Source organism: Myotis nattereri (assembly GCF_964212035.1).
Source record: "Myotis nattereri genome assembly, chromosome: 11".
In the NCBI taxonomy this organism is placed as follows: Eukaryota; Metazoa; Chordata; class Mammalia; order Chiroptera; family Vespertilionidae; genus Myotis; species Myotis nattereri.
The window spans coordinates 68,168,206-68,191,029 of NC_138086.1; the positions used below are offsets into that span (position 1 = coordinate 68,168,206).

Genomic DNA, 22,824 nt, shown 5'->3' on the forward strand with positions numbered 1-22,824 from the left:
ACATGAACATGCACACATGTATGCTGGCAAGTGGCTTGGGTACTTGGAGTAACTTGGCCATAGGGAATGAAGTGGCCTGTGCAGAAAGTTATGAACCATAGCTCTGTATAAAAGTTTTTAAAAAATAAATTCTAGAAGCTCTTGTATATTGGCCATAACAGGGATATATGTATAACAAGGAAAATACTTCCTTACAGAGACTGGTGGTTCCTACTGTTGGTAATTTCTTTCCCACATTGGTTTAATACTTTTTTTTTTTTTGTCAACGAGGCTCACTTATCAGAGTGTCAAAATAAAACTACAGTTCCAGAGGTCTGAAACTGAAGTTATTGCTGACACACAGGTGTGACTTGATTTCTCAAGATCAATTTTTTTCCCTTTAAATCATATCATGTTCTGACTAAATTTCTAAGAGCTTCAATAATGCTATTGATTGTATTTTTTGAGTGCCAAAAAAGTCATAGAATTTCATTTGAAAAGGAGAAGAAAACCTACAATTACTGCATTTAATGTAACTAGTAACAGAGTAAAAGCTTTTACACGAAAGTTTTTTCCTGTTGTGTATGGATGGGCAGAAAAGTAAAACATTGTTAATCTTCATCACTTGAAATGTTTTTCAGTGTTATTTGGAATGTTGATTAGGATTACAATTTTGTATTTTCTCCGACTGAAACCATGTTACTGGCAGAAGCTTAAAGATAACTAGAAACAAAGATTCCTGTCTTATTTTAGTTCTCTTTAATTCTCACTACCTTTGGCAACAGTGACTTTTCAGAGTAATGGAAACTTAATTGGGATTCTGTTGCTTAATGGTTAGTAAAGACATCTGGAATCCTTTCCAACTCTACCACTGTCTTGCTGTAGGGTTCAAGAGCCACTTGAGTCTCCTAGTTTTTCAACATTTGTCATGTGAGAAAGAATGTTATAATGCTTGTTTTCTCTCTCCCAATGAAAATCAACATGGGAATTTATTAATTCATTCAGAAAGGCTGAGATTACGTTTGAGAGTCAGGCCTGCATCTGAATACTGACTTTTATACTTAAAATTTGTCCTTGATAAAACCACTAATCTCAATATAGTATGCCTTCAATAAATGGTGCCATTAGTATTAGTTTTAATACTAATTTTTGAATTTTTAAAAGAATGGTATTGATATTGATAACCATGAAGCAGTTTATGAAGTGAAAAGAGATTGAAGATATAACAACTTTCCTTTCTAAAAAACAAACAAACAAATAAAAACAACAGATCGTGTTAAAGAGGGGACATTTGGGAGTTTTCAAGTCATGAGAATTCTTCATTTGCAAACAATAATGGAGTATTGGTAGTGATGATTTTGTTTTTAAAGGGTATATCGAGATGGGGTAATGCTGTTTGCATTGCTTAATATTTTTAAAGCTCACAGATTCACGATCCCTTTATTCATTTAAGAACAGAAAAACATTATCACATTGATGTATTTAGAGACACAAAGTCCCCAAAAAGTTTTTAAAGTTTGTTATTTTCTTTTTAAAGTATGTTTGATAGATAAACATCTTTTCCATCATTTGGAAATTTTTCAGGGTTGTTTTTTTCCTAAAGTTCTCATATTTGTTGTTCTGGGGAATCTCCTGTCAGTAGTTTACATTTAAACTTTGAAAAGCAATTTGTTTTTAAGTAAAATAAACCAGTTTTAGTGATGTGCTTTGTTACCCACTTTTTTGCAGGAGTATATATATTAGAGTTCATCAGTCTTACCCCAAACTTGCAGCTCTAGTTAGGAAGGCTAACAGGATATGAAATGACTTACAGTAGGAGGCAAACAATGACCTGTAAATAAATGCATTCTAGAAAGAATCTTTAAAATATTCACAATGGATGTCATTCTGACTGTCTTGTGCACAGAGCTAAGGTTAATGTTTTATGGCAGCGGCCTCTTACTTTTTTGATACATGAGAAACAGAGAAAGAAAAAGTTCTGAAAGGAATGTGCGGATGAGTTGGCACTGCAACCCACGTCGTTGTTTCAAAAATGATTCCTTAGCTAACAGGATACTTTTTCTTACTTCTTCCTTTAGACACTTGAATTACTACAAGATTATAGTGGGAATAAAGTTGAGTGTCTTGCCCTAGGTACCCAAAGACTGTAATCCATTGAAAAGAAACAGTTAAAATTTAAGTATTCTCTTTTTTTATTATTGTTATCCCCCTGGCCCCTACAAGGTATAACTGAAGGCACAAGACCTCAAGGTTCTAGTTGTGTTACAATGGTCATTGCAGTCACAAGTTTTGTAATACGATGAGGTAGCATAGCAGTGTGTGAAATCCCACAGTGGTTAAGAGCATGGGCTTTGTTGTCACTGAACTGGATCTAGATTCTAACACTAGCTCTAATGGGAACTTGAGCAAGTTCTCTCTGTAAAATAAGGATTATAGTAATACCGAATAATGTTGGTATGGAGATTTAAAGAAATAATGTGATTAAGGTATAATAACATTATACCTTAGTAAATAATTAATGATAAATCCTTTCTACAAGCTTCATGTGTAATAAACCACTCACTTTTCTGTGATGAGAGCTTTTGACAAAAGAAATAGTTCACACTGTTCTAGTAACTCAAACTTTTGACAGAAGTTACTGTGAATGCCTTGGGAGTAAGAAAACACTGACACCCCCTGACCTCCATGAGTAAGGAGAAGACAGTGTGCCAGGAGCAATGCTACCCATTCATTAATTTTTGTAATAGGCTCTACTACTTTTGATTTCTTTGCATTAATAAGCTTCCTTATAAACTTATTACAGGCTCTGTTCTTGTCAAGGTCCCATCTTCTCTTCAAGTTCATTTACAGTTATCAGGAAAAGAGGTCAATGTGAGCTCAGAAGTCCAAGTTCAAGAGATGGTCGAAACTCATAAAGATGATGGTGTAATAATTACTGGTAAGGAGGCTACATTTTACTGTGTAAGATGAATAGTCATTGTCCATACATAAATAGAAACATGGTATGCTTAATTTCAGTTTTAGTCTTTTATTCTTTTCCATTGTCACATTTTGGTGTTTTGACACTTTTTTTTCCCCTAACTGCTTATCAGTAACATAATGCAGACATTTTGTTTGGGATACTCACCAGTTCTATCATTGGTTATATTGATTAAAAATTTTTATCTTGAAGAGATATTTGCATACCATATTTATAGCAGCACTATAGCCAAGAGGTAGAAGCAACCCATATGTCTATTGATGAATGGATAAATGAATTGTGGTATGTACTACATACAGTGGAATTAAAAAGGAAGAAAGGCCTGTCATATGTTACCATGAATGAACCTTGAAGACATTATGCTCAGTGAATTCAGCCAGTCATGAAAAGACAACTGTATGATTTCACTATATGAGTTATTTAAAGGAGTCAGATTCATAGAAACATGAAAGAAGGGGAGGGGGAAAATGGGGAGCTATACCATGGGTATAGAGTTTCAGTTTTGCAAGATGAAGAAGTTCTGGAGATCTGTTGCACAACAGTGTAAATATTCTTACCACTACCGAACTGTAAACATAAAAATGGTTAAGATGATACATTTTATGTTATGTGTTTTCACCCCAATTTAAAATTTTAAAAATCATTAAAAACATTTTTTCCTGGCACTACTGCTTTCTAATTCTTGGACTTAAAAATCAGCTAAATACATATAATGCAAGATTTAAAGTTAACTTTGTATGATTAGAATAAATAGGAATTGGGTTTGGTATTATGCACTTTGAAAACTTGTTCTTTTAGTATAACAAATTCTCAGTCCTAAAAATGTGAATAGCTTTACGCATTTTTCCTAATTACCTCTGGCTGTATTGATCACTGATACTACTTTTAAAGTTATTTATTGTATAGATAATACATATACATACTTAAAAAAATTAATGGTGAGGTTTTCTTTTAAATCTTACCAGCATAAAAAAAAAAAAAAGAAAGTGTGTGGTGGCACTGGCTGGGGGGTGTCTTCATAAGATCAAGCTTCAGTTTTAAATATTTTTTTTTATGTTAAGAAAGCTGTCAGAAGTCATAGAATATTAACAAAAGTCATAATAATAATAAAAATAATACCCATACTCTCTCAGATCTAAATCATTGCATTTAAATGGGCAGCTTTTAGTTACATGATGAAAATTTAAGTGTATTAAATGAGATAAGAATCAACTTCTGATCTAATCTCGAGTTTGATAAGGAGCCCACAGAATTATCTTTTTTTTGGCCCCATAATATAAAGGTAATACAAATTTGTTTATCAGTGTTCCAAATGACAGTGTAATCAATTATTTTATATATGTTTTTATATATGTTAAGAATGTTTGAATTATAAAGTTAGTTTGTCATTTTTTTATTATGTTACTCATAAATCATATGAGTAATTTAGATTTCATTTTAATTCCATTTTAAAGTCCCATTCTTATCACTTCAGCCATTAAATCATTTAAGAACACTTACTAGTTCTGTCATAGGATAAAATCGGTATTTTCAGACCCGATCTCTTTATTAACTTCTTGCCCATTTCTACTCTACTAAACCAACACCTTAATATACTTAAAAACAAACAGTATCTTTTCCTAGACTAGCTCTTCCTCCTGCTGTCTTCTGTATTTTCCTTCACTCGGTCAATCACTCAACAAGCATTTATTGAGTCAGGCACTTTGAGAAACTAGGAGTGCAAAGCTGACAAAGTATGGTCTGTCTGACATCAGAGGAGCTTACATGCTAGAGAGGCAAAACAAACAAAACAGTGAATACAATAAAGTGGGAAAATGTTACAATAGAGTTATGTACGGGGTACTGTAAGAGCATGTAGGTGACACATCTAACTTAGACTAGCACTGTGAGTTTAAGGAAATGAGAGAAGTCCAGTATAGCTAGAGTACAGACCATAAGTGGAAGAGTGGCATTAAAGGAGGCTGGGGAGTTAGGAAGGAGGTCAGATCACATAGGGCTGATTTGAATTTTATGCTAAGTGCATTGCCAAGGCACTGAAAGATTTTAATCTGGGGTTCACATAGTCAGATCTGTATATTAGATCACTGAATGTTGAGTGGAGAAAGCTAAGAGAAGACAATGGTGGACTGAAGAAAAAGCTAATTAGCAGCAGGTTATTGCAGTAATTCAGGAGAAAGAGTGCAGTGGCCTGGACTCCACAATGATCTGTTAAATTCAACATGTAAAATAACCTTCAACAAATTTTGGCTGAAGAAATAGATAAATGGATGCTATGAGGAAAATGCATACTTATCTCATTGGTTATCATGAAGCTTCTCAGCCTATTTAGTTCTTTTTGTGTGTTATTTGTTATTATTATATATTACACTCTAGCCTTACTTCCTAAACCAGGAAGGTTCAAATTACAGAATGAATTTTATTTCCTGTTCATAGTGCAAGATTCTAGGTACTGATCAGCAGAGTTCTTTCGTATAGTAGCAAACGATATATACTACACAGTTGGGCCTCAGGTGGATCTATAGGTTGCACTGATATTAGATTAAATCCATTAGAATGATAATACAGAAGGACCTCAGATAAAGAGAGAGCAGTCTTTTTTTTGGAGAGAGCTTTATGAACAAGTAGAGGAACTTTCATAATTCATTTTGATTCTAAAAGTGCTTGTTGCCCAAAAGGCCACAGACCTTATTTATCGAGTAAATGGAATATTTTAAGTGGCCTAGAAAATTAGGGCTGATTGCTTTTTCTGTGGGTATTTCAGTCTGAAACCCAATTTTGGAAATAATAGGAAGCTTTACATGTGAATTATTATAGGCAGCTGAGCTTATCTCATCTGGGTCTTTCTTACGGAGCCTATGAAGCATAACAACCCTCTCTGCTAAGAAGTCTGGATTTGTATCTGTAGCATGACTTCTGCAAGAAGCCATGCCATAAAGTTTATCATGAGGGCTCAGGCTTCCCACAGGCTTTTATGTTTCAACCTGTAGTTTTATTTGATTTCCTGCTTCCTGGTTTCGCTTGCTGCTCTGTCACTGATAAATAAGATACATCGTATGATTTACAAGTATTACGTGCTATTTTGAGTCAGAAGAACGCCTGGGACTCTCAGGCTGAAATATTTTCCTACTAAAAAGATTTGTACGTGTGTATTCTTTGGGATGCACTCTCTAATTCTTGTAAGTTCTTGGTTCTAACTTTCTTCTCCATCCATATATGGCAAATTCAACTGATGGTGCATGGTTTACTGGTAGGTAAGATATATCTAGGAAGCTGACTTCTCTGTTAGGTTTTAGACTTGATTTCATCAACCTAGATAGGAAATTTCACTGTGAAATACCAAGCCCCCCAAAATGCCTGTGGTACAAAGTCTTTTAAATCATTTTTTTTTCAATTACAGTTGCCATACATTATTACATTAGTTTCAGGTGTATATCCCACTGATTAGGCATTACATAACTTAAGTGACCATCCCAATAAATCTTGCACCTGACACCATATACTATAGTATTCGAATATTATTGACTATATTCCCTATGCTGTACTTTACATTCCCATGACTATTCTGTAACAAACAATTTTTACTTCTTAATCCTTTCACCTTTTTTTGCCAATCTCATCTGGCAACTGTCAAAATGTTCTCTGTATCTGTGAGTCTGTTTCTGTTTTGCTTGTTTATTTTGTTTTTAGGTTCACTTGTTGATAATATGTATTTATTGCCATTTTGTTGTATTTTTTATCTTCTTCTTAAAAAAGACCCTTTAACATCTATAATAATAAAACGGTAATAAGCTAATTAGACTGGATGTCTTTCGGGCGTCATTCCGGACATCATTCCTGATGAAGCCGGGGCTGGAGGGAAGCCAGCCAGGTCCCGGATGCCTGCGGGTGGCCCGAGGGAAATTAGCTCGGGTCCTGAGTGCCTGCCAGCGGCTAGAGAAAGAAGCTGGTGCCAGCAGCTGAGGGAAGGAAGGCCTACGCTTGCATGAATTTTCGTGCATCGGGCCTCTAGTTTCATATAATGCTGGTTTAGTGATGATGAACTTCTTTAGCTTTTTCTTCTCTGGGGAGCTCTTTATCTGCTTTTGGATTCTAAATGATAGCTCTGCAGGGTAGAGTAATCTTGGTTGTAGATCCTTGTTTTTCATCACTTTGAATATTTCTTGCCAGTCCCTTCTGACCTGCAAAGTTTCTTTTGAGAAATCAGCTTACAGTCTTATGGGAGCTCCCTTATAGGTTCTCTCTTTGTTTTAACCTTTTGCTTTTTAATTATAGTGTGTCTTGGTATAGTCCTCTTTGGGTTCATCTTGTTTGGGTTCATCTTGTTTGCTTTCTTGACTTGTATGTCTATTTCCTTCACCAAGTTTGGGAAGTTTTAAGTCATTATTTTTTCAAATAGGTTTTCAATGTTTTGCTCTATCTCTTCTCATCCTTCCGGCACCCCCATGATGTGAATGTTGGTATGTTTAAAGTTGTCCCAAAGGCTCCTTACACTATCCTCACTTTTTAAATCTTTTTTTCTTTTTGCTGTTCTGAGGGGTATTTGCTTCCTTATATTCCAAATTGCCGGTTTGATTTTTGGCTTCATCTACTTTACTGTTGATTCCCTATATTACTCTTCATTCCAGTTAGTGTATTCTTCATTTCTGACTGATTCTTATTTATACCGTTGAGATTCTCAATGAACTGAGTGTCCTTATAACCAGTGTTTTGTTCTCTCCGTCTAGTAGATTGCTTGTCTGCATTTTGTTTAGTTCTCTTTTCTGGAGTTTGTTCTGTTCTTTCATTTGGGCCATGCTTCTTCATTTCCTCATTTTAGCAGCCTCCCTGTGTTTGTTTCTATGTATTAGTTAGAGCTGCTATGTCTCCTAGGCTTGATAGAGTGGCCTAATATAGTAGGTTTCTTGTGGGATCCAGTGGCACAGCCTCCCCAATCACCCAGGCTGGGTACTTGAGTTGTACCTCCTGTTATAGATGAGCCTTGATTGCTATTGACATGTCAATGGGAGGGATTTATCCAGGCCAATCAGCTGTAAGGACTGGCTCTGACCAATAACCTACAACCACAGTAGAGGATCAGCTATGCTGGGGCACACCACACAGAATAGGGCTTACTTCAGCATCGCTCTGGTGCCCCTGAGTCTACCCCTTGAGTGTGTTGCTTTTGAAGGTGGTTGGGTGGTGGTGCTTCAGTGTGGTCACAGCCTAGATTTTATCTGCCACACATGGGTGTGGGACCAGCTCATCCTTGTCTCTGCCCCTCCTACAAGTCTCAATGTGACTTCTTTAATTCCATAGTTTTAGGACTTCAATTCAGCTTGATTACAGGCATTCTGAATAATGCTTGTTTTTATAGTTTAGTTGTAATTTTTATGTAGTTGTGGAAAGAGGCAGGTACCATGTTTACCTACGTCACCATCTTGACCAGAAGTCCAAAGTCCTTTTCTCTTAAAGCTCCCAATTTAGGTGTTTAGAGGTTATTAGAAAGTGTATTGCCAGCCAAATGATTGTTGTTTGTCATAGACATAGTAGAGAAGGTGGTACTACTGGTTTTACTTTATTTTAGTCAAACTAAATGTAAACCATGTAAAAATAAATTCATTTGTGATCAAAATCAAATTAGAAGAGATTTCTCATTCGGCTAATTTTTAGTTGAAATAGTTATACATTTATGGCATCGTGATTTATGATGGAAAACTGGTTTGTGGGTTAGAAAAGAGGTTGAAATGGGATTAAGCCCAGAGGATGGCACTCAGAAGATCTAGAGAAACTGTTTTCTCTCCAAGTGGGAAAATAACCCAGTATTTTTATATGATTTGTAGAAATATATATTTTTTAAGAATATTCTGAAGTTCTGGTTTTCTCCAAGCTTAAAGAATATGGATTTGTCAGTCATGTACATGTACTTCAGGATTACTTAGATGGAATTTAGTAACAGAATGAAGAATGCTGTCGACTCATGACTGCTTAAAAAATACTTCGACAGGGAGTTAATGTAGGAACTGTCTTCAGTTGTTCATGCTTTTATGGTGTTCTTGTTTCCCCAGCATTTTGTAAAGTATAAGATCTTGGGAGTATCATAGATAATTAAACATCAACTTTGTTAACGTTTACCCAAAAAAAGGACAGGTTTTGTTTCTACTCATCTGCATACTTTATATGTAAGGCCAGATAGTAAATATGTTACATTTTGAAAGCTACCTATGGTTTCTGTTACATATTCTTTTGTTTTTTTATAGCCATTTAAAAATGTAAAAGACAGTCTTACCTCTTAGGCCATAAAAAAACAGACCTCAGGCCAAATTTGGCTATGGTTTGCTGACCACTAGACAAGAGACCAAAGAACAGGCCCCAAACAGAGCATTTCAATTCTGTTTGTAATGCCTGGAGTTTTGTTTGGTTTTGGTTTTGTATTTATTCTGGTCATTCACGAAATGCTGAACCACAGCCAAATCATACCTTGAGTGAACTCTTCCCAGTTGCAACCTAAAAATGGTTTGTGCACATAAAAGTGTAACTGCATAAAATTTAATAAACAACGCAGCCACACAAGATATATGATGGCAAATAAAAACATGTTCAACACACTAGCCATTAGTGAAGTGCTAAGTAAAACCAGAATGAGATACTACTATATAGTAGAATGGCTAAAATGAAAAATACAAATAATACCAAATGCTGGCAAGGATGTGAAGCGATTGGGTCTCTCCTGCATTGTCATTGGGAATGTAAAGTAATATAGCCACTCTAGCATTCAGTTTGGCAGTTTGTTAAAAAACTAAACGTGAAACTATCATATGATCTAGCGATTACAATCCTGGGCATTTATCTTGGAGAAATGAAACAATGTTTGCACAAATATTCATAGATTTATTTGTAATAGCCAAAGCTAAAAATGATTGAAATATGCTTCTACCAGTAAATGGTTAAACAAACTGTGGTATGTTTATATAATGGACATCTGTTCAACAATAAAAAGGAATAATCTATTGATATATACAACTTGGATGAAATTTAAGGGAATGATGCTGAATGAAAAAGTCAGTCTCAAAATGTTACATACTGAATGATTCCATTTATATAACACTAGAGACCTGGTGCACGAATTCATGCACAGTGAGAAGAAATTAACTAGAAGAAACATTTTAATATTACTATTCGCCCTTTCTCTATAATAGAAGTGTCAACCAAATTCAGGATCAACAATGATGGATGGAAACACATGCGTGCAATTGGTGCCAGCGAGAGCTTTATATTATATAGATAAACTTGCTTAATTAGACCTGCTTTCTGATTTAGCTAAACTTTTTCCAGCCCAGTGAGGCACCCCAACTTCTCTTTCTGGTAATTGTCAGCAACACAGCAGTTAATATCAACATGAAGCAGATTATTATTGTAGATCACACAGGGAGAACAAAGGGTAAAATATTTAACTGCAGCAGTGTTTGACTATATTCTGCACAGTGAGAAAACCTGAAGTAATTTTCAAGGTCCACCATTTCTTACTTCTTTTCAGTCAGGTCAAGTTTCTAAGCTTTCTAAATCTTCATTTTCCGTCTAATGAAAAGAAAATAGAATTCCACTGAGTCTCCTATCTACCTACTCCAGGACTTCTATGGGAATCAAATGAGATGAGGCACGGGAAAATGCTTCACAGACATTTGGTTAAAGTGTAAAATGTTTGCACCTGGCTATAAAGCAAGTGGTGTTCCTGGGCTGAAGAAACTGCAAGGAGGCTAGTCACTAGGGAGAGGAAGCTGAACATTGCTACGTGACATCATTACCCTGCACCCACAGCCACCATTTTGGGCTGGGATGTGGGCTGCGTTTGCGCCATGGGGTCTTGGCAGCGTCAGATGTGATTTGGTGCTCTGTAGCTTTGGAGTGGTGGCGGGGCCCGCATCCCACTTGTGGGAAGCCAAGTGTTGCTTTGTGAGTGCCAGGTCTGTGGTGCCATTTCTCTGTAAATGGCCAGGGTGCGTCACAGCAGCTCCTGCATTGAGTGTCTGCCCCCTGGTGGTCAGTGTGCATCATAGCAAGAGATCAAACTCCCCGTTGGTCAAACTCCCGAGGGGACACTTTGCATATTAGACTTTTATATAGAGAGATTCTTGAAATGACAAAGTTATAAAATGGAGAACAGATAATTAGTTGCCAAAGATTAGGGGAAAAGAGGAAGGATAAAACTATAAAGACATGTCATAAGGGACTTTCTTAGTGGTGATAGTATTTTGATTATAATGATGGTTATATGAATCTATACATGTGATAACATGTCATAAAGGTGTATCTAAAACATACAAAAAAGTGAGTATGTAAAAATGCTGAAATTGGAGTAAGGTGTGTAGTCCAATTAATTGTATTTTGCCAACCAATTACATGGTTTTGATAATGTACTATGGTTATATAAAATATCACCATTGGGGGAACTGGCTAATGGGTGCACCTCTTTATACTGTTTTTGCAACTTCTTAGGAGTCTTAAATTATTTCAAAATAAAAAGTTAAAGAGAGCCCTGGCTGGGTAGCTCAGTTGGTTGGAACGTTGTCTTTATATGTCAAGGTTACAGATTCAATACCAGTTAAGGCACAAGAATCAACCAATGAATGCATAAATAAGTGGAACAACAAGTTGATGTTTCTCTCTTTTTTTTCTCTCTCTCTCTCCTTTCCCCTCTCTGTCTAAAATCAATCAGTAAAAAAAAAATTTGTAAGGGTGTTAGAGTAAGAACAAGTAGAGCATGATAGAGGGAGGGAGGGGAAGAGAAAGAAAAAAATGAAGGCTTCCAGGCAAGAAGCAGAATAAAAAGGACTTATTTACCCTTCTACCTAAAACACCACCACAATTTTCTAAATAGACATAATACATAAAAAACAGTTTCCAAAACACTAGATATTAGTAAATGAAATAGAGTGATCACTGAGAGAAAGGAAACAAAATAAGCCCCTCCTAACTGCCTCGAGAATCTCCAGGCTATGGTGAGTACAGAGGGAAAATGCATCTATTATGGAACCCAGCAGACTCCCTGGGTTGAGAAGAGTCCACAGAGACTAAGGAAGCTATAGTTCTTAGGACAGAATACCAGAGGGAATAGAGCCTGGTGCTTACACAGGTCCAGGAATAATGCCTGCTCTACTTGCCAGACTGGGGAAAATTATAACTCATGGAGCATTAGGGAGAGGACTAAGTAGTTGGAAACAATTAACCCTAGACTGAGCACCCCTCCTCTCCCTAACAAATTATAAAAGCAAGAGATGAAAGGCTTAAACTATTACCAAGTAACTTAACTGCATCCTTGAACAAAGCTAAAGATTTACAGGAAGACAAAAATATTCAGCGCCCAACAAAATAAAATTCACAATATCTGGCATCCAATCAAAGGTTATCAGACACGCAGAGGCAAGAAAACATGACCCATAATGAAGAGAATATCAATTGAAACCCACCCAGAACAGCCACAGATGTTAGCATTAGCGGAGAAGGAAAATAAAAGTTATAGCTGTATTCCACATGTTGGAATAAAGTTAAGACATGGAAAATATTTTAAAAAACAAACCCGAAATTGAATTTCTAGAAATAGAACTGAAAACTATAATGTCTGAAATGAACAATTCAGCAGCTGGAATTAGGCATAGAAGATTTGAGGAAGAAAAAGTCTCTCCAAGAATATTTCTTGGGCAAAATTGGTTAATTGTATACTTGCTCAAAACCTAGAGTATGATTATCTTTGTTCTAATTTCAAGTAGTTGAGAGAAAAATACAATGATAGGCACCATTAAAAATAGCTAAAAAATATTTTGCCAGTAAATATTTGTTGTCAAGATAACTTGGTTTGCATTTCTGTCGAGAGAACTGTAAACAGTTAAACCATGTTGACAACATTTAAGATATTGGTTATGGAACTGTGTGTGGTATTAGAGGTTTTGTTTGTGAAATACATGCATTAAAATAATTAAATTTCAGCATAATTATTTTCATGTTGTTTTATAAGTATGATTTATTTTCCTAGCCAGCTGGTAAGCTTTTTGAGGGCACTAACATGTCTTTTTACATCTTTTGAACCTCCCTGAAATACTTAGCATGGGGCTTCCCATTGTGGGTGGTCAGTAGAGTTTACACTGTAAAAGAGGGAATCCTCCAACTATGATGCATGAAGTTTATTCTGGGGCTAATAAGGCAGCACCAGAATATTTTCCCTCTGAACCAAAAATATGTAAATAAACAAAGCCTGTTATAGGGTTTGGGGAAGAGGGTGCAAAAACTCATCTCAGTCAAGAAGCTTTTCAAGCTTATTTTAAACCAGAGAACTAAATTATGCAAATGATTCCTTAGAGCCCTATCTTTAGCCACAGCCAGTGCTGATTAGGTCAGGCACATTTAGGGTTCATGGCTAACGCTTCTCAACTAGGCATTTGAGGAAATAAATAAATTTGGAGATTTATATATTTGGGTGGATTTGGACAGAGCAAATTTAGAGTGCAAATGCTACAGTTTAAAAACGTCCTAAGGAGAAACTTTTCTCCCCATTTAATGGAAGCCAAACCACATGGGGAAAGGGTGGGCATTTCCCATTTCTTGGTCAAATAAACATTGTCTGATTTTCATTGGCAAAGGCATTTAAATAAGGAGCGAGGTTTTTGCAACCCCAAGTTCCAATATGTGTTACAAGATTTTTTAAGGAAAGCATTTATAAACTTTACAAATTAAGAGTCTCCACAGGTTCAGGTCAAAGTATGAAGGGCTTTTAGTAAATTACTTTTTGGCAAGATGGAGCTATTTTAAGGAACATACGTGTAATTTTGTAAACTATCTTATTTTTTTAGTATTGTCTCTAAGCTAAAATTGCTTTTGTGTTCATTTTGTTGGTATCAGCAGCACCATGCGTGGCTTCTGCTGCTGCAGAAGGAAATAGGCAGATTGGCTTCTCTCTCCATAAGCAAGAAAATGCATTATTAGGAAGGTGACAAATAATATATAAGGAAAAAAATTGTAGATATTTGGGAAAACCTTACTATTTTTTATACTTTGCCTATTGATGCTAAATAGTGTAAAAAAATAATAAAGTTAGAGAACCTATGTTCAAGATTTTCTGTTCTTCCCTCTGTTTATTTGAATCACTAGGAAAAAGAAATTCTGTTTTATAGAAAGACTACTGGGTGCAGGTACCTCAAAATCCTGACCTACTGAATGCAGCATAGGCATAAAAAGAACAAATTCAGAGCTGAACCCCTTAATGATGAAGTTAGGGGGGAAAGAGAAGCTTCTAACACAAGGATTTACTAATGGGAATCACAATGGTATTGAAAATATAGCAAGAGAAGTAGAAGGAAAAACTCCAGAGCAGTGGTTCTCAGCCTTCCTAATGCCACGACCCTTTAATACAGTTCCTCATGTTGTGGTGACCCCAACCATAAAATTACTTTCATTTCTACTTCATAACTGTAATTTTGCTACTGTTATGAATCGTAATGTAAATATCTTATATGCAGGATGTATTTTCATTGTTACAAATTGAACATAATTAAAGCATAGTGATTAATCACAAAAACAGTATGTAATTATATATGTGTTTTCCGATGGTCTTAGGCGACCCCTGTGAAAGGGTAGTTCAACCCCCAAAGGGGTCTCGACCCACAGGTTGAGAACCGCTGCTCTAGAGGAAGTCATTGAATACTCAGCTGTGTTCTGGGACAGATACAGTGACCTCTAAGACATAAATAAGATTACGGCTCAGATTAAATGGGAGATGCAATAATTCAGAGAAGAATTTGTATCGAAGAACCACTTAACACAAAGATTGGATGGTACAAATCACCTTTTCATCAGCTGAGAACATTATATGGTACCACCAAAGGAAAAAAAATTATACTAAAGAAAAGGATTGCCTGATTTGTGTGTTTGGATTTAACAAGGAACATTTATATGATGAATTGAAATAGTATATTTACAGCTCCTCAGTTCAAATTTGACTGGGTTCTTAAGGACAGAATTGCAATGGAGTGCCAGAGGTGGTGTAACAACTTAATTACCTTGATGATGAGAAAAAAACATAGAATTAGAAGAATTGAGATGGGAAATGAACCAGTGAGCTAGCTCTATGAATGCCACAGCCTATTACCTTAAGAGAATTTCCAGGCTGCAGGGCACGGAGGGGTAAGAGGCAGAGCCAACAGACTCCCCAGAGGAGGGGACTGAACCGAGCATCTAGGGCAAGAATGTCAAATTCAAAGGCTAACACGGGCCAAATAAATGACTAGGGAGACCAGGGCGGCTGGAGTTCATAGGAGAGTTCCAGAGAGTAGGCAGCTGTAAAGGGTGCCCATGAGCGTTCAGCAAAGTACTGATCACCCTGTGTGTGAGGAAACTACCTAACACTTCCTACAATGGGAATGAACTTCAAAATAATTATGCTGAGTGAAAGAACCCAGGTTTGAATAAAGTGTGCATACTGTAGGATTCCATTTATTACAATTTTTTTAAAAAATGAACTAATCCGTTGTGATTGCTGCAGGATGGGGGTAGAGGGGTCTGGAGGTAACAGACAGGGAGGCACAGAAGGGAAAGATTACAAAGGGGCACAAGGAAACTTGTAGGTGTGATAAATATGTTCATTACCTTGATTAAAGAAATGGTCTCACGGGTTTTTTACATGTTCTAAAACTTAATACATTGCATACTTTATATACATGTCATTTATTTGGTCAATTGTGCTCATGTAAAGCTCTTTTTTAAACTTGGGTGCAAAAAAATACAAATAAAAAACAGTAGCTTCCCTTTTAGAGTTGTTCTGAGAAAATGAAAGGAGGGATCAAGCCCAGGTAACCTTTGTAACTCTTTCCCAACTCTATCGCAACTAAGATTTTTTGTTGTTCCAAAGCATTTTTGGTTTTAAAGATATATTGTTAGGATCTACGTAGTCAAATATTGCTATTGTCACTCAAGATATAACTTCATGCATTTTGTGTTTCAGGGCTCATGAATCAAGGAAGCAAACTTGAAAAATGGATTAAGGCTGATGCCCCAAAAGGCACTGTAAGTTTTAGAAATCAAAGCTGGTTTCAGTCCCTGAAACTGCAGGACTGAATGGTTTGAGCCCGGCCGGTGTGGTTCAGTGGTTGAGCGTCAGCCTATGAACCAGGAGGTCACAGTTTGATTCCTGGTCAGGACACATGTACAGGTTTTGGGCTCAATCCCCAGTAGGGGGCGTGCAGGAGGCAGCCAATCAATGATTCCCTCTCATCATTGATGTTTCTATCTCTCCCTCCCCTTCTCTTTTTTAAAAAAGGAATGATTTGAGTTGTATTTATAATTTTAATAATTAGTAGATCAATGGCTACAAAAATGCAAATACCACTGTTCATATATAAATACTGAAAATAACAAATTGGATGAGTATTGGTGAATTGTGGTTTTTTGGGGGGAGGGGGAAATGTCAAAATTTGTACTTACCTATTGTTTAGTTTCCTTATTGCTCTGTAACATATTGCTACAAACTTATCAACTTAAAATAACACTCATTTAACAGCTCACAGTTCTGTAGGTCAAGAGCAGGGGTGGGCAAACTTTTTGACTCCAGGGCCACAATGGGTTCTTAAACTGGACCGGAGGGCCGGAACAAAAGCATGGATGGAGTGTTTGTGTGAACTAATATAAATTCAAAGTAAACATCATTACATAAAAGGGTACGGTCTTTTTTTTTTTTCTTTTTTTTTTTTAGTTTTATTCATTTCAAATGGGTCAGCCCGCGGGCTGTAGTTTGCCCACGGCTGGGCAAGAGCCTGGCTAGATTCTCCATTCAGGATACCCATCAGGCTGAACTCAAGATGTTGGCTGGACTGAGTTCTCATCTGGCTGCTCTGGTAAAATAAAATAAATCTTCCAAGCTCATTCTTACTGGTGGTAAAATCTTGTTCCTTGTGACTGTATGAGGTCTCCATTTTTTTGCTGTTGGCATTTGCTCTAAGCTTCTAGAAACTAACTATATCCCTTCTCATATGGCCCTGATCATCTTCTAGGCAGCAATGATGCATTCAGTCTTTCTAATACTTCTGACCTGTTCCGCAGCCACGTGGAGAGAACTCTGCTATTAAAGGGCCCACTTGATTAGGTCAGGCCTTCCCAGGATAATCTTTGTTTTGTCATATAACATAATTATGGGAGTGATGTCTCACATATTCACAGTTTCCACTCATACTCAAGAAATTATACAAAGACATAGGTAATAGGGGGAGGGGGATAGGGTGTTATTTTAGAATTTTTTGTACCATAGGTCTTATGTAATGTTTTCTACTTGTATTTATTATGACATCAAAGTAAATTTAAGTTGTGAATAAAACACATCATAAATATGTAATTGTTACTGATTTTTCATTTATTTTGCATAATTTAAGATATAGCTTGTTAGTGGGAGAGAAACATTCAGCTATTTTGTAGCCGGATGTTTGAAGATAGATTTTCACTTTTATAATGATGTATTATATAAAGTTATGAATTCTCATTCTTTCAAACCTTATTTGTCTACCCTAGAGCATTTAAATTAACACTGAAAGACTACCTAGTAGATTAGATTTTTTATGATTAGGATACATCAGTTCTTAAACACTAATTTCTGATATACCTTTCCAAATAGTGTGATTTATAATAGTCTATTTTTGTTAATATTTCACTTATTTACAGTTGTCTGTTTTTAACTTGTGAAACAAAAAGTCAGCTTTGTGTAATATCTCCAAGTTTCCTTTTAGTTTACCCTTTGTGAAATCAAAATTAGTATAAGTTTGGATGATACACATTAGTATGTTTGATGTGGTTGTGGGGTGTGTGTGTGTGTGTGTGTGTGTGTGTGTGTAATAAGTAGAGGAAACTGAGAGGCAATGAGACAATTTTTATCCTTTTTCACTCTCATGCATTTATATAAACATTTTCATGACTAAAAATAAAGTTTATGAACTTAGTCAGCAATAGCCATAAAGGTCATGAGCATAACATTAGTCAACTGTATTTAAAATTATTAAAAGAATTATACATAATTTGGATCACATAATCAAGTCTAAACAGAAAGGGAAAGCTTCCATATTTTGTTCTCTTGAACACAGACTGATTTATATAAATGCTTAAGAGCTGAGACCTAAGAAATAATTTGGATACCCTGAGGACCTTGCACTGAGAACTTGAAGATTTCACCCCCTCTTCACTCTACTTCTTGATCCCCTTTTCATAATCTACTTTTTCTAACACACCTTTTCTTTCATTTCTGTGTCTATAAAATTTGTCTCCCCATGAAGAACAAATGTATCTCCTGTTCTTTTTCTTTTATTGATTTTTTTTAAGAGAAAGGGGAAGGGAGAGGGAGAAAGGGAAACATATTAGAGCAGAATATGGATTTGCTGCCTGCTGCACATCCCCTACTAGGGATCAAGCCAGCAACCCGGGCATATGCCTTACCAGGAATCAAACCAGCAACCCTTCGGTTCATGGGAGGACACCCAGTCAACTGAGCCACATGGCCAGGACTCTGTTGTTGTTATTTAAAAGAGAATCTTAGAGAGTTTTGGAGTTAAACACCCTGCTTGGTTACTAGAGAACATAATAGCGTGTGTCGATCCTTACTCTGGTCTTCCCCATGCAGGTGTTATTGCTGAAGAAAGCAGCAATAGGTCTCTCCAGTTGTGTGCTTGAAACATTTAGAGGTCAGAGCCAACTTTTTAATTTTTTTTTTAACTGAGAGAGAGAAAACTGATTTGTTGTTTCACTTATGCCTTCATTCGTTGTCCCTTGTTATGTGCCCTAAACGGGGACCGAACCCACAACCTTGGGGTATCAGTACAATGCTTTCATCAGTTGAGCTACCCAGCCAGGGCAGAAGCCAGCTATTATGTAGCTGCCAGAAATCTCCAAATGTAGTTTAAAAATCACCATCAGAACAATCATCTTAAATCTTTTGGCTCAGGTCTTAAAACTTCCTATTCAGCTGATTCTCCTGCTGAATAGGAACCATTCAGGAACCTTTTCTACAGCTAAGTGACACTACTTAATTTCAAAAACTCTTTCAAAATCAAACTAAAGGGAGAATTATTCAAACTGTTCAGCTAATATAGATTACCCTATAATAATACCAGTTGAGCCCTTTTAAAAAATTTTCAAAATAACTTTCATATCCTTTTCCTTAAATGTTATCCTTCAAATTTGTGGGATACAAAAGGGTAGTGATGAACCCCATTTAACAGATAAGTAACAGGGGAAATAGGGTTAAATACTGATCTAATATTACTGACACAACTTCTTTGGGGCGAGCAGAACAGTGTGCTCTCACCTGGACTCTGAATATCAGTCTACATGACATTAAATAATGTTACAAATAACCTATATCTCTTAGCATAAAATTGGGAGAGCACCCTTTTTGGGATAGCATAGTTTTAAAATATCCCTATTGTGCAAATCTGATTAAAAAGATTTATCTGAGACATTGCAGGGACATTCTATTCACAGATAGTTCCTGCTTCAATTTAATTTGCTCCTAGCAGTTAAGTCAGATGTTGAGATGAGTCGGTCAATTGGCATTTAGTTCTGTCTTGTTGTTAAGTATCTGGAAACCATAAGAAAACCTTGTTTCCTCTAAAAATTTATGTTGCCCAGCTGGCGTGGCTCAGTGGTTGAGCCTCAAACTATGAACCAGGAGGTGTCATGGTTTGGTTCCTGGTCAGGGCACATACCCGGGTTGCAGGCTTGATCCCCAGTGTGGGGTGTGCGGGAGGCAGCAGATCAATGATTCTCATCATTGATGTTTCTTTCTTCTCTGAAATAAATAAAAATGTATTTTTTTTAAATGTATGTTTATGTTTTTTACAATAAAGCTTCACAGATCCTTAAAGTCATTTGCCCTGGCTCCATCTCTTTGATTATAAGGCCACCTCTGCTTTTCTAAAGAAAAGCTTCTAAATTTCTTGTCAAAAAAATATTACAAGTCTCAGTGTTGTTTCATATAACTATAACCTCAGATTTAATAATCTCATCAAACTATTTGTTTGATTAAGATAAATTTACATGGAAAATTTATAGAGTAGCAATACTTGATTTGACTTTTTACAAATCATGATTATCAGACAGAAGATTTAATGTTGTATTTAAAAACATTTGTAGTTGGAATAAGAATCAGGAGATGATTTGCTGCTGTTTATACCATTGAGATCCAGCTAATAAAAATATTTGCATCAAATGAAGTCACCAAATTCTAGATTTTTTTGTTCTTCTGTTTGAGTTGAAGGTTATACTACTTCCTCTTCACTATTGTATGTTGACTCTTTCACTGTCAATTCTCTATCTTTAAGTGGTGTTATCTCCCGCCGCTGCTGCTGTCTGTTACATGCTTGCCTTTATCATCATAGCTAGACCAAGCTGGAGTTCCAGTAGGGTTGTATTCCATTTGAACTATAGATGACATTTTCATAGCTGCCTCCCTGCAATAACAGTGATTAGCATTAGCTAGTAGGCAGAAATCATCGCCGGTGTAGATTTTTCAAACTAAATCAAAGTTGGAGTTAAAAAACTCACCATCAGGAGTTGAATTCACGTTCCACAGCTTTCTTGCCTTCCTGAGGGGGAGGGGGTGGGTAATTGTGCTAATAATCAGGATTCCAAAGCTTAAGTAGCTCAGGTGGCACTCTAGGTTAGCCAGTTCAGAGATTAACAGGCACAGTGAATGAGTCGCGAAATTGCATGGCCATGGACTAGGAATACTGAGAGCACTCTATAGTGCTCTTGAGTGAGCTCTCTGCCTGCCATTTCCAGTCTTAGATGAGGCAGAACCCTTTGCAGTCAATCTGTGAAGGCTAACCAGGCACCCGAACAGCAACTCCTAACCCAAAGTCTGCAGATCTCTGTTGGATACATGGATGAGTTTCAGGGAGGTCCATGAACTCTTGGAAAATTTATGCAGTTTCTATCTTAATATGCCTTTATTTTCTGAGGAGAGGGTTTGTGACTTTCCTCAAATTCTCAAAGGTGTCTGTGACCAAAATGATTAAAAATACTAGTACTGTCTTTCTTAGGAGGCAGAAAGGAAGGAAGCCAAGAGGGCATGTAAAAATTGTTCTGGACTCCCAATTTCAACATGAGGGTGTGTGTGTTGTTGGGGGGTTCCCCCATACTACCAAGCAATTATTGGATACCAACCAAGGTGTCCTGCAGTTCAACTCAATTATGATACCATCTACCCAGAGTTAGCATCAGATTCCACAGCTTAAGGGCTCAGTCCCACAAGACCACCCTTTACTTCAGATACTAATTGCAAGTCCAGGTTGTCACCTGGGCTTCCGACCAACTGGCTATATAGAGCAAAGACTCCGGTGACCTCATTGGGTTGGATTGATTTGCCATAACTACTCACAGAACTCAGAGATACTTTATTTACCCGATCACCAGTTTATTATGGAGGATATAACTCAGGAACAGCCAAATGTAAGAGATGCGTAGGGCAAGGTATGGGGAAAGGCTGCAGAGTACCCATGCCCTCTTCAGTCATGGCCCTCTCCCCAAATCTCCATGCATTCACCAACCCAGAAGCTCTCTGAACTCTGTCTTTTGGGGTTTTTATGGAGACTTCCATGATGTAGCAATGATTTATTAAATCAGTAGCCATTGGTGATTGATTCAGCCTCCAGCCCCTCTTCCCAACTGGGAAATCAGTCCCACCCCTCTCTTCATGGTTGGTTCCCCCAGGCAACCAGCCCCAATACTTAGGTACTTTCCAAAAGTCACCTTATTAACATAAACCCAATTGTGGTGGAAACAGGCTTGTTATGAATAACAAGATACCCATTTCACCTTTATGACGCTGAAATAATTTCAGGAATTGAGGCCAAATTAGGGCTGAGTCTCTGCTTCATGTTGCTAGGGACAGCTGGGTTTGGTGGTAGCAAACACAAGTGGTCTTTTGGCTGTCCTGGCTCGGAAAGGAATTTCCCGTATATCCAGCTAGTTCACTATAGCTTTGCATTAGGTTTTGGGGCCAAGTCCAACTAGTAGTAAAATCTTACTTCGTTTTCTTTGCATATTGTTTTATCTAGTAACCTGGCAAGAGGGGGGAGGAATCAAAAGCAGGATTTGGATATTAACAGAAATCTTGGGTCTTCTTCATTAAACACAATACTTAACACACTTGAACATTTCATACCAGATTAGATTCAGCGAGGCCCTTGCCAGAAAGTCTCCATTCATCTAGCTAAAATCCCAATTATTAGAAGTTCAAAATGTTACTTCTCAAAGAGTGATTGGCAAAATAAAATGAAAAGATTAGAAGCTTAACTCCATTGTGTAATATGTTATCCATTCACTACCACCTGCCCAAATGTGGTTGTTTAATAGTATGACAAGGTTGGCAGAGACTCCTAGGACCTCAGATCCATATCAGTCTTCTCCAGACCTATCTGGAAGGGTTGAGTCACCATTCCTCTTCAAAATTTTTCAAGGGCCTGCCCTCTTTAATCTGACCCAGCTTCAGTTGGCTGTCTGACCCCCTCCCTCCCTGCAGTCCTGGTCCCAGAGGGAGTACCTATTTTACAAGTTTTTGTTTTAATTTCATTTTAATACACCCAGCCTTGGATCAGAAACCATTTTCTTCCCTAGACCTCAGGTGATCAATTTTCATGGCAGGCTTACTTAATTAAGGAAGTTCTCTGAGTCACTGTCCCGTGCACTGATGGGTTCTGGGTTCAATTCTGGTCAGGACACATACCCACGTTTCAGGTTTGATACCTGGTAGGGGCATGTGCTGGAGGCAACTGGTCGATGTTTCTCAGACCACTGTTTCTCTCCGTTTCTCTCTAGAATCAATGAAAAACATATCCTTGGGTGAGGATTTAAAAAAAAAAAAG

The 22,824-nt window shown here is 37.0% G+C and overlaps 2 protein-coding genes across 3 annotated transcripts in view; one reads left to right on the forward strand and one right to left on the reverse strand.

The window, feature by feature from the left end:
• Positions 1-17,299, forward strand: part of FAM185A (family with sequence similarity 185 member A) — a gene marked incomplete at its 5' end in the record, with an annotated part of 51,961 nt that extends 34,662 nt beyond the window's left edge. For both annotated transcript variants that reach the window (XM_081102155.1, XM_081102156.1), the window contains 2 exons: positions 2,783-2,917; positions 15,927-17,299. In XM_081102155.1, the coding sequence (XP_080958281.1) occupies positions 2,783-2,917; positions 15,927-16,039 (248 nt within the window). In that variant the 3' untranslated portion in view covers positions 16,040-17,299. The remainder of the gene's footprint in view (positions 1-2,782; positions 2,918-15,926) is intronic.
• A 2,986-nt stretch (positions 17,300-20,285) lies between these two features.
• The window catches only part of FBXL13 (F-box and leucine rich repeat protein 13), a gene marked incomplete at both ends in the record, with an annotated part of 152,915 nt that continues 150,376 nt past the window's right edge, over positions 20,286-22,824 (reverse strand). The window contains one exon of the mRNA XM_081102001.1: positions 20,286-20,409. Coding sequence (XP_080958127.1) covers positions 20,286-20,409 — 124 coding nt within the window. The remainder of the gene's footprint in view (positions 20,410-22,824) is intronic.